The sequence below is a fragment of the Drosophila guanche genome, unplaced genomic scaffold (genome assembly GCF_900245975.1).
Source record: "Drosophila guanche unplaced genomic scaffold, DGUA_6, whole genome shotgun sequence".
NCBI lineage: Eukaryota > Metazoa > Arthropoda > Insecta > Diptera > Drosophilidae > Drosophila > Drosophila guanche.
In genome coordinates this window covers 3,098,012-3,110,031 of record NW_022995749.1, presented here as the reverse complement: position 1 = coordinate 3,110,031, position 12,020 = coordinate 3,098,012, and the positions used below count along the sequence as shown (strand labels likewise).

Below are 12,020 nucleotides of genomic sequence, written 5' to 3'. Positions count from 1 at the left end.
TATCGATGGAGCCTTATCTTTTCCCTGAACTAAAACAACAAACTAAAGGGGGTGATGTACCGCAGAACGGGCAAATGAATGCGTCAGCTGTCAAAACAATCTACATTTGGGAGGGGACATCCATGTTAGTATAAAAAAACAAACCAGTGAAGCGACTGGACTAAGATGTATCTTTTTCTAAAATCATGGACTTGCCAAATTTCTCACATGATATCTTTAAAGAGTTGACAACAGATTTGACTTGTAAGTTTCCAAGGTTTCAGTTTCAGTTATCACTTCCATTTCTTCTGTCAAACTTCAGAAAGTGCTAACAAATATCAGATGTTTTTTTTCGGTTGACTTTAGTCTTTAACTTAACTAAATTATAGTTTTCCTGTTGCCACTTACTGATTACAGAGATTACCGACCTGCTGTGTCATCGACTCTGTCCGATCTAACTTTTAAAATGTTTTTGCAGACAGAAATTAATCAATTTTAGTGCGAATAAAAGTGAAACGCTGCAGTAACAGAAATGACGTTGATAAATCCGCTGCTCCTGCCCCTACTATTGTATGTTTGTTTTATGAATAAAAAATGTGTTAATTACGCAAACACGTACAAATCGTTGACCAAAATTATTTGTTTACTTCGCGCCTTGACCGGCCACAAAAGCGCTTTTGGTGTCTTTCCAACTTTTTTTTGGCTAATAGCTTGGGCAAATGGCAGAAAGGGGCCCAGCTGACAGGTTGTTTATGTGGGTCCACGAATTATAACTTCATTATGAGAACGCAACTAATCCGATCTGCATATAGTTACACATAATGAAAGCCCCAAATTTGCGTTTTAGTTGCGGACACGATCAGATGATATCCCTTTTTGGAAATACCCTTTCCGATGGTTGGCCCAATATCAATTAGGAACACTTAGGAATCACGTCACGAGTCATAAATTTGAAGTTAATCGTTCACTGAGTCAAGGCTGCATGCTTCCTAACCTTAGTTCTAATCAATTTAATTACCACCAAATATGTCAATTAGCAGTTACACAAGCCTTAAAATAAACATCACTTTGGGTTCAATTCAAACTTAATTTCCACGCGCGCATCAAGTTGCATATCAGTCAGCAATGGTCACACATGAATGCAATTGCACCCGCATCGCCATCTGGCGGCTGCGATATGAATTTCTGTTTCACCTGACGACTTGATTTTCACTGTTATTGCAAGGCAACTACACGGGAACTACACATTTGCTACACATTAACTACATATATATGTAACTAGCAACAGAGATACCAGCTTATTGCTAAGAAAAATACTAAGAAGACAATATTACTAGCAACTAAGGCTATAAACTATAGCTGGTAAGCTAAATATAAAATTGAAATAGAGTTAAATAATTTGGGATTCGGTATGTGTACGGTACATTTTGAAAATGAGAATCTATGTTTCGAAATATTTTTGAGGGTCAGGCGGTATATTTTATCGATGAGTCTGTGGTCACACTGCCGCCAACACCAAAGCTGAAAAAAATAATTAAAAAACGCGATTTCTCGCAAAAAACAACGCAATAATGTCCTATCAGCTGTACCGCAACACCACCCTGGGCAACACGTTGCAGGAGAGTCTCGACGAGCTCATCCAGGTGAGTCGCAGTATGCCAAAATAAGATGGCCCCAGGACACTGCATTCTTGCTCATCGCATATGCAAAGATTTGACAATAACTTTGGTTGTTTTCTTTCCCACTCTGCAATGGGCAGTACGGACAGATCACTCCCGGACTGGCCTTCAAAGTGCTCCTCCAGTTCGACAAGAGCATCAACAACGCCCTCAACCAGCGCGTGAAGGCGCGCGTCACGTTCAAGGCGGGCAAACTGAATACCTACCGTTTCTGTGACAATGTCTGGACGCTGATGCTAAACGATGTGGAATTCCGCGAGGTGCACGAATTCGTCAAGGTCGACAAGGTGAAGATTGTGGCCTGCGATGGCAAGAGCGGCGAGTTTTAGCACTGTCATTGGCCAGAAAATAATTATATATATAAGATTTATAACTGTTAAGTATCCTTTATATCCAATCAACCATTGATAAAGTGTAGACTACCATCCAGACATTTCATGCGTTCCCCCTCGACCCACCATTGGAACGCAAAGAATCTTTAGAAAGAAAGTTTTGGTCGTCAAACTCGAAAATACATATTGTAAAATTGTTAATACTTTTGTGTCATTTGTGTGTTGAATGCTGCCTGCACGATGCATTGCACTGGAGATTATTTACAGTGAAGTCGATCTGCTGGCAAACGCTGGCACTATGTAAATTTAGCCAACATTTATTTGGGCCATTTTCTATTCAGCCACCTGCTAATGCTGTCTCAGTGAACCGAGAGGCTATGGACATCGAAAAGGTGAAGACTCGATAAGGATTGGTATGATCACTCCAGGTCCTGCACCTGCGGCGATAAATCATCCCTGTTTTTTAACTCGACACACAGATCAGAAAAAATGTTTTTCAAAAATGTTAATGCAGTCTATGGAATTCAGAATTATATGGATATTATTATTTTATTAATCTTATACCCAGTTCTCATTTTTTCAATTTATAAAGAGATACGATATATTTGTATTACATTTCTGATCCGAAGGAACGGAGTTATCCGATAATTTGAATTTTTGACAGATTATGTTTTGCCAGCAAACACAAAAGAGTGGTACCCGACGAGCATGCACTTCGTCATCTTTGGTCACACTGTGCACCTAGCGAAAAATTGGCAGATTCTACCGACAGAAAAGTTTTCGCGGGCATATATTTTTTTGCAGTATATTTTCGAGGGTCTGAAGGCATAGTATATATACTATATACCGTTTGGTTAGTGGTTTTACTCATAATTTAGGCTCGTTTTTGTAACGCAAAACTGAGTAGGAAGATGGGAAATTATTGACCTAATCCTCTCTTCGGCATTTGAATGCAAGGTATGTCAAGCATGTAAAACTGACGAACTTTTCTTAAGGACCCCACTAGAACACCAAAATCGAGGAATCTGATTTAAGACTACTAAATATTTACGGTATATTTTGAAGATGCAATGGTATATTTTGGTATATTTCCGAGGGTCTGTTGGTAATTTTATCGATAATTTCGCGGTCACACTGCACTGCTCACAACAATTCTGCCGCCGCGACAAACAAAAATCCAAAATCAAAAATAGTGCCGAACTGAAAATCCGTTGATATATTACAAAATACATACATCTAACATATTCGATATATCAATATAAAATCAACGTCGCTAGTCAAAAAATTCAATCAAGCAAACCGTAAACCGTCGTCCATTTGTGTGGTCACGTTTGCATATTAGTGCTAAACACAAAGCGAAAAACGTCGTAGAATAGCGTTTGGCGAATGTTTATGCCATTTGTTGAAACGAAACAATCCAAATCAAAGGGAATTCGCGCGAGATGCGGAAAAGCCAAACGGCGGCGACCATTGTTTATGTGTGTAGCAGCGAAATAATCGTCAGAAATTAATGAGAAATAGTGCCCCCCGCAGCAAGTGCATTAATAGGTTGCCGCACAAATCATATTCCATTAGAGGTAAATCCGAAAATTTCAGAGTGGAAATATCTAAAGTGCATTGCGAATTGCGTGTTAGTTTTGTTGTGCATAAATATAGCGAAAGCGGATCAATAAAATAAAGTGGAGAAGCAACAAAAAAAAGGCTTGCAGAAAGAAGAGCAAAAGAGTGAACTCTACTCTGCGTTGGCGGTGGCTAGTGCGGGAGAGCAGCATAAGAAAACAAAGCTCGGCGTCGCTGTCGCTGTCGGCGTCACGTCTCTGTTCTGTGGCGTGGCTGGGCGCAGAGGCAGCAGCAGATGAAATGTGCAATTTAAATACAAATTGTTTAATAAAATTACGCACGTAGCGCTCATTAAGAGCGAATCTCTGATGCTGCCATATCTTTTAGTTTACAGCCTGTCTGTCTTGTTTTTGTTGTTTTAGCGGTAGTCCAATTGGACCTCCTGCAGCGTCGACTCCAACGCCAGCGCAGACGTTGACTGCACCTTTTCAATATTAATTGTTTTTACTACATACTAGGAAGTAAAATATCGCTCATAAATGTTTAGAAAGATAAAATTAATCAAACATAAAATCTATACATGTATAATCCCTAAAGGTTTAACACAAAGATCGTCAAAATTAATTTCCGTCGCATTAAAATCTTTACCTCAAAACTGGATTATAACCGATCCGTTGACATTGGCGTGCAGCAGGAAAACAATTCGGGGGTAACCAACAAAATGGTGAAACGGTAAGTCTTACACACCCTCCCTATCCCCCTAATTCTTATCAGTCAAATGGATCGATCCATCCCCCATAAATGCATGTGTACATATGTATATTCCGATCAAGGTGGGGTCATCAACCCATTTGGACAGGCAATCAGCGAACCCAGACTGTTTACGGCCTCTCTCACATGTATGAGGGACATGGATTTGCGTTGCACTTTGTGTAGATTGTGATGTCGGGTGTGAACCTGCCGACCGATAAACATTTACCACTTCATATTGTACAAATTATAACGCAATTTTTGATTTCTTTTCGCTTTTTGTGTTCCCTCTCTTTGGGCAATCGTTGGGGGGTTCTCTTAATCGTTAATTCTACGTTTCTCAACATTTCTGCGGCGCAATGCAAGATTGCTGGATTCTATTTATATGCGCATTTCGTCATTGCCGCCACTTTTGTCCCCTCTCCTTCTCGTTATACTTTGAGAGAGCTCCAAAGTGGGCAAACAACAAGCAACCCCCGGGTTGGAAAAACACCCCTCTGGGTGCAGCAGCAGCCCACCACCACCGCCGCCGCACCACCAACAACTTTCAGACAGCATATTTTTTCATGTGCGTTTTCCTCTCCCCCCCCACAAAACAAAACAGCAATTCAGAAGAATGAAATATCCCAGATCCAAGGAAAATTATGTTTCCCTTTGGAAACCAAAACCCTTTTCACAACAGATGGTTTTTTAGTGGGTAAAGGAAGAACTTATGAGATTGGGAGATCCATTCATATTCAACGAATGTCACGAACATGGCGGCTTAATGGGTATCCCGCTCATTCTGAAGGATATAGTCAGCCGTATAACAACATCATTGCTGGAATGACAGCAAAAACTGATTCGAGGCATTCAGATCAACGCATGCGCACATTGACGTCACGACCACAGAAACGGCAACAAAGATACGGATAGCATCAGCAACAAAAGCAACAACAGCAACAAAAACTGTAAGCAGGAGTCCAGTTCTGTTCGCGGAGTTGCCTGCAATTTTATTTTCTACACGATTTTATGCATTTCCATCTGCGTGCCTCCAAAATAAGCCCTCTGTCTGTGCCGCTGTCGCTGTTGCTGTTGCTGTCGCTGTCGCTGCCTCTGCCTACATAAATAACTGCATACGTTGCACTCGGCATCACTCTGTCTCACTCTAGCGCTTGTTTTAATTTTAGACTTTGCCTCTAACAATTTTTTCCATTACTTTGTCGCGTTGTTTTCGTGTTTTTGTTGCCCTCTGCTTCTCCACCTCCTTCTCATGCTGCGCTGCTGCTGCCCTGCTTCGGCCTCCAGCCATGATTCTCAAGCAGGTTCTTCTTGGTGCATTTTTTTTACAGTTGTGTTGGTTTCCTTGTCGCGCCCCCACTCGCCAGCCCTGTGTTATGCTTGCGGTCAGCATCAATACAACAACTCTTTGCTTGGAGTTTTATCTGCCTTTTACAATGTTTCGATGCTTTTTACCTGCTTTGTTTTGACCACGATGGCAGTCAGCGTAGTCCTATCCAAGGTGTGTTTGTAAGAGGTGAGACAGTGCCAGAAAGCCCTCATTTGATGTTTTGATATTCTGCTGAACTTGCGGATAGAGAGAGGGAAATTAGTAAGCCTTACCTTTCAAATACATATATCTTGTCACAGTACTACGTGGCTCGCGCTCGCACAGACACACACAAACAACTACACAAACACTTCCTGCTGCCTGCCTACCTGATGCGCGACCTGTTCCTCTTTATTGTAGTTGTTGTTGCTGCGTTTTTGAGGTTCTGGCGATCGTCTCTCCCATGGATTTATGTATTAAATCCCCGTAGCCTTCATGCATATGCCTTCTGTCTGTTACCCTCCGATTTCTGCTGCTGCTGCGCCTCGTCTCGTCTCTTTCTCTTTCTCTGTCTGTGTTTTGTGTTTATTAAATTCTCCGATGTGTATATGCGTTTAAGTTGTTGCCTTCTGACTGAAAATTTATTTGTCTGCCTGCATAGAGAGGGTCGGGCGGAGAGGAGTGGAATGGAATGGAGCAGAAGGCTTGAAGGCAGTCTTCTACACTCTGTTTATCCTTCTTTTTCTGGCACAATATTTGTGTATGCGAGCGATTGCATTCTCCCTCTCCCATGGTTTCATGTGTTCTTTTTATTCATTTTTGGCGATTAAAATTAAATTTTAATTCCGCTCTGGCTGCTGCTTCTGCTGCTGCCATTGCTGTTGTTTGCTCTTTCATTGAGCATGGCTTTGTTTTACGACTTCCTTGTCGGCTGACTACACTCCCCCTACCCTCTCTCTCTCGCTCTATCTTTTCCCTTTGTCATGTCAGGCTGCATTATTGCTTCACCTCCCGCCTGTTGCTCTGCAGTTTGTCAACATTTTGTGCTTATGTTGCTCATTTGTTAAAGTGCAAATTTATTTATGAAAATCCCACTCATACTCTCGAAACAGTCTGATTCATGTGAAGGTATTAGTGTACTTGTGTGTGTAAGCATAATTAACCGTTATTATTCATGCTCATGACTCAGTGTGGATAGCACTGGGAGATAGCAACTTTTCGGAGATGCAGATGAGAAGAATTTTCTAATAAAGAGAGTATACCATGGGTCGCCCAGCCAAATTGCAGTTTCACAATAAATAATAAATATATTTCCCTCTGTGGTTTACCTTGAAAATTTTCTGTAAAAGTTTGAGCTGTGGATATTAGCATTCCGGAGACTGTTTCAGGCTGTCTAAATGTGTTTCCGTTTCCAGAGATTACTCTTTGACTTGTCAGATTTTTAGCTGCATTTCATTTGTCTGCCCTTGCCTTATCATTTCACTTTTCTTTCGGACACACAAAGTGCACTGCCTGCCTGCCTGCCAGCCAATTGATAAGACCAAACACAGATAGAATGAAACCAGAGAAAATACTTTCAGATAATGTGCATTAGAATCTCTCGCTCTCTCTGATTAGTACGGAGATGCAGCAAGCGCAGCAGAAAAAAAATACAAAAATGAGAAGAATTTAATCAGACAAGTAAAAGTAAACACACGTGACCTGGATTTCTGAAGTGAACCTTAATTAGGATTGTGGGTGGCATGTGTGTGTGTAGCCGTGATAAGCACAGGCAGCACAGAAAATTGTCAGCAAAATCAACAACATGAACGGTACGCTGGACTGGATAAATAAACTAATACGGGTGGAATAACACATTTCGTACTTGTCTAATCACGAGTGTTTTTCGGGGTCTCTTCCAATTGGATTTCATAGAGAAAGAGAGAGAGAGAGAGAGAGAGAACAAAGAGAGGAATCAGCCACTGCTTTGTAGCCTCCTCCCACTGCTTGCTAAAAACTGCTTCAACTGTAATATTTACTGCTTGCGAGCATTGATCTGATGAGGAATGAACAGAGAAGTTCAGTTGGGTTCAAAGTTCATGCCTATCCATTGCGCCCATCTCTCGGACATGGACCCAAACAATTTGGAAGCAAATTTTGCCATCCCCACGTCCCTCCGTACATTGCCATTTGAACTCGCACAAAAGCCGTTTAAGATAACACCAAACCCCAGAAAATCCAAGAAATAAAAGCAACCAAAAAAACGTTGCTGCCTGACCCACATTGGGTGTGGCCGACCACAGCCTCTTTGAAGCCTCCTCCTCCTCCTCCTCTTTCTCCTCCTCACGAGTGAAAGTTACAACAATTTGCATTGGGGGCTCTGTGCTCCAATGAATATTTCGGAAATTGTGGTGTGAAAAAATATAAAAGTGAAAATGAAAATTATTTAATGAATGCATTTAATTTTTTTGCAAATTTCGGGATGGAGTGTTGAAGGTTTTGTCTGTAATGGGCAGGGGGTTTTGACAGACACTGAGAGATATAGAGATCACTTTTCCTCCCCGCAGGATGTGTGTGGGCAGGATATGCGCGTCGCCGATTTGCAGCTGCACTGAAAACTTGCACACATCCTGCAAAAAAAAAAAATAACGAAACAATGTTTCATAAAAAAACAGCATAAAAAGTGGTGCCAACATTGTCGCACACAAAACAACGAAGAGAGACAGAGAAACAGAGAGCCAGAGCGAGAAAGAGACAGCCAGAGGAAGTCGAGAGAGGGTGAACGACCATTGGGACACCCAGTAGACAGTCGATTAAACTTTTATTAAATGTCACCGAACAAAGATAATATACAATTCAGGGTTTATTGGATTCGCATACAATGGAGGCTGCACCCCCCACGGGGAGGGTCTACAGCAAGCCTACGAATTGATGGGTTGAAGGAAGTTCGAAATTATTTACATGCCTATTTTGTACGTGCAAGGAAACTGTCTGCTTACAATTGTTTCGATTGTTTCTTGTGCGTTCATTAATGATGTGGAATAACTTGAATTTGGTGTAAAAAGACAAGAATTAAATGTTGCTAACGATCATTTAGCACATTTCTTGGTAAACCATACCTCCCCTCCCTTTATTAAGAGGTATCAAATGCCACGGCAAACTATGTATGTTCCGTGTCGTTGTCATTAATACCATGCCCAGAGCAGCTCTCAGAGACAGAAACCACGACCACAGACAAGTTCGCTGAGAGAGACAGAGGGAGAGAGAGAGAGAGATGAATGCGGGCTTAGACCGTCTCACAGCTCACCAACTCCCCCTCAGCTGCTGCTGCTGTCAGACATGTTTGTGCTTGTCGTGAATGGGTTGGCGAGGGGGGCAGAGGGAGGCTTTTGTATATGATTTGACCTTAATTCCCCGTGCATATACTGCACTTTAAATGCAGCTCGCAAACTGCTCCTTTAAGCGCGCTTTGAACTTTGCTTTCATTTTGGGTCTCTTCTTTCTTCGAGCAGTTCCGGTCTCTTCGCTGTGTGTGTGCGAAAATGATGAATAAGGATAAAGAGAAAAGAAGCAAGAAAGATGCGAGGCTCAGGTTAAGCTTCCTTGTTGCAAAGATGTTGTTGGTCTTCCTTTAAGTGGTCGGTCTGGCTGCCATCAGGGCGAACCGAGAGGGGCAGCAGCAGCTGAAGCCACCACATCCTTTGTGTGGAAGGAAGTTGGCTTAGTTTCCTGTGGGGCAGAGAGCGGGATGCAGGTTTTGAGGCAGAGACAATGTGCCCGCAGGAAAGTGAGCGCTGGAGAGTGTGCCAGCCAGCAGACGACGACAGGCAGGAGGACAGTGTTTGCCACAAAGGATAGAGGATATTGCTCTCTCACCATCTCTCTCTTTGTCTCTTTTTGCATCTTTCCTTGGGTCATTGGCTTGCCATCAAGCTGCTGCCTTGTTCTCTCTCCCGCCCTATCCTACTTGGGGAACCAAAAACAAAAACTTTACTTCAATAAATTGTCTTAAAACATTTTTTTCTCTTCTTTTTTTGCAGGTAAGTTTTTAACTTGAAAACTTTTTGAGCCCCAAAATGTTTTTTGAAGGCAATTGGAAACTGTTTTCGCTGACCGCCCCACCACGCCCGCACTGCAGGGGGCACCACTTGACTTTGACAGCGAACCGGAGTTGGAATGGTATTTGTTTTGAAACTTTTTCTATACCCTGACAGAGGGTACGACGATTATGAAGCTTTTTGGAAACTCTCATACTACGATTTTTGTCCAGAAATAATATCTGGCAATGGCAAGTCAGAAACTGTTCAACTTTCTGATCAATTTTCTAACTAGAGCAGACTACAGAAACTAATTTAATAAACGATCTGCAAGGGTATCAAGTCTTACTCCCCATTTAAATTGTATTTATTTAATTTATTATTTGTTTGCTTTGTTTGTTTCTATGTGGTTTTGTGAACTCATTTGAAATAATTACCACTCCACCCACCATCTCCATTCAAATCTCAGTGTCTGGCGCGTTTACGCTTTTTTTCAACAATTGATTTCCCACACGGCAGAGACAGAAATTGCAGAGATCACAAAGACCAGAAATGGGAAATTCCTGTGCTTATTGTTGACTCCATAAATACAAGTATAAATAAATAAATATGTATGCTATAGTGCTCGTTAAAAGTAGTTGAAAATCGCGTGGGCTGTACGTTGGAGTTGTTTGGCGGTAGATCTAGTGGTAGGAGGTAGTGCCAGGCAGTGAAAGAGCGGCTTGGTTAGCCTTGTTATCTCCCAGCTTAGGCGTTGTCTCATGAACAGTTACTTTTATTCCATTTCAGGTTTTGTTTGTTGTTGCATCCAAAAGATGAACCTTAAACTTTAATTGCAAATAATTCTACTTAAAAATGGCATTGCTTCGGGCTTAGATCACAACAGCTAAATTTCCCACAGAAGCTGTATTTAATTTAGAAATGTAAATATTTATGGGTTTGTCATGTGAATTGATGAGCTTCTTAAGGTGCTTGCTTGAGGAAAATGTCGGCGGCTTAAAGAGTTTGGGGCACAAAGTACATAAGTAACTTCTGGCATTCTTCTTATATTACTGCTTTGTATCTGAACCAAAGTGGGAGGGAGTATTAGATACTGGTAGATACCCCACTCCTTCCTGCACCGATTATTCCCTTCCATCCGGGTTAAGCCCCAGAGCCAACTTTGTGCTCGTTGCTCCAGTTAGGAGATAGAGGCGCTGCCGCTGCAACAGATTAACTTGGGGACGGTAGCGTTCTGGCATTACCTCAGGAAATGCATTTTCCCGGCTCACACTCTTGCCCCCATTTGGGTTGACCCAATTAAACTGTTTACTTGCATAATTTCCATGTTAGTTGGCGCGTAATAGCATTAGTTGGAGTGTTAATAGACAATTTTCGTGTCTCCAAAGCGTTCCCTCCTCCCTCTCTCTCTCTGTGTGTGTGGAAATTCGCATAACTTTTCGCGTAGTTTTCGCATTTGAAACGCGAAAATTGATGTACAAACTGCAATGATTACGATTTCTATGCTTTTTCTGTTGATGATGATGATGATGAAGGCGCGCCTGCCATGCCATGCCATGCATTTTGGTTTTCTATAGTTGGGTTGGGTCTGTCAGTACTTTGATTTGTAACTGCACACACACACACACACACGGACACCGCTCACAGATACATTCTTGGCACACAATTTGCTGTGTGGCATTTATTGGGTGTTATTGTTGTGGTTTCGCTGTTGACCCACTTTTGCAGCCAATAGTTTGCTTGGCTGTTTACAGCTTACACCCTCCCAACTTGGAGATTGTGGAACCCAGAGGAAGTGGCACCCAAGGTGTCCATTATTTCTCTATTATTTATGTGCATAATTATGGTATTGATTTGAGGCAAATGATAGCTGTATCTTTTTTGTGTTCCTGGTTCAAATAAAATTAATAAGTTCTGTGAAAATAATTTCATCTTTTGCATCATCTTTGGCATTTGCCTTAGACTCTCCTTGCGAAATGGTAAATATTTGAATATTCATATCCATAGAACCCTAAAAATATCGACAGATGGTTACAATTTAAATGAGAATAATTATTCGCATCGAGCTGTACACGAAATTATTAAGGAAATGTATTTAAAAACGTAATTTTTGAATGAAAAAGCGATCAAAATAGTTCAATTAAATCGGTTTTCCATGAATTTAATTATTATTGCAAAATGAATGAAATAATATTATTTATTGAATAATAATTCTATAAACTTAAACGAGCTTAGAGATTTTCCAATCATGAGAACTATCCTCACTCTCTTTGAACAAAGCTTATTATCCTATAATTTCGAAATCAACTGTACGTGGGTGTGTGCTTGGGGGAGTAGTATAAGAGAGGGGGGGGGGGGGGGGGGGGTAGGGGGGGGGGGGAGGCAGAGAGTGCGG

General features: G+C 41.5%; 2 protein-coding genes and 1 long non-coding RNA gene across 3 annotated transcripts in view; 2 read left to right on the top strand and 1 right to left on the bottom strand.

Annotated features, from left to right (window-relative positions):
- The first annotated feature begins 1,464 nt into the window (after window positions 1-1,464).
- Window positions 1,465-2,141, top strand: LOC117584995 (transcription initiation factor IIA subunit 2). The gene is made up of 2 exons (XM_034274224.1): window positions 1,465-1,622; window positions 1,739-2,141. The coding sequence occupies exons 1-2, from the start codon at window positions 1,551-1,553 to the stop codon at window positions 1,985-1,987; spliced, it is 321 nt and encodes a 106-aa protein (XP_034130115.1). The 5' UTR covers window positions 1,465-1,550; the 3' UTR covers window positions 1,988-2,141.
- Window positions 2,142-3,137: 996 nt separating this feature from the next.
- The window catches only part of LOC117585007 (protein pellino), a 33,879-nt gene continuing 24,996 nt past the window's right edge, over window positions 3,138-12,020 (top strand). Inside the window, exons 1-2 of the mRNA XM_034274246.1 lie at window positions 3,138-3,567; window positions 4,148-4,282. Coding sequence (XP_034130137.1) covers window positions 4,272-4,282 — 11 coding nt within the window. The 5' untranslated portion in view covers window positions 3,138-3,567; window positions 4,148-4,271. The remainder of the gene's footprint in view (window positions 3,568-4,147; window positions 4,283-12,020) is intronic.
- Window positions 5,441-6,377, bottom strand: LOC117585009. Its single transcript, XR_004573893.1, has 2 exons — window positions 5,999-6,377; window positions 5,441-5,866 (listed from the first exon to the last, which is right to left on the bottom strand). It is a non-coding gene; the product is annotated as an uncharacterized LOC117585009 (long non-coding RNA).

Coding starts and splice junctions, on each gene's coding strand:
- LOC117584995 (XM_034274224.1), top strand. CDS start 1,551: ATGTCCTATCAGCTGTACCGCAACACCACCCTGGGCAACACGTTGCAG. Junction 1,623..1,738: donor GTCTCGACGAGCTCATCCAG/GTGAGTCGCAGT, acceptor TGCAATGGGCAG/TACGGACAGATCACTCCCGG.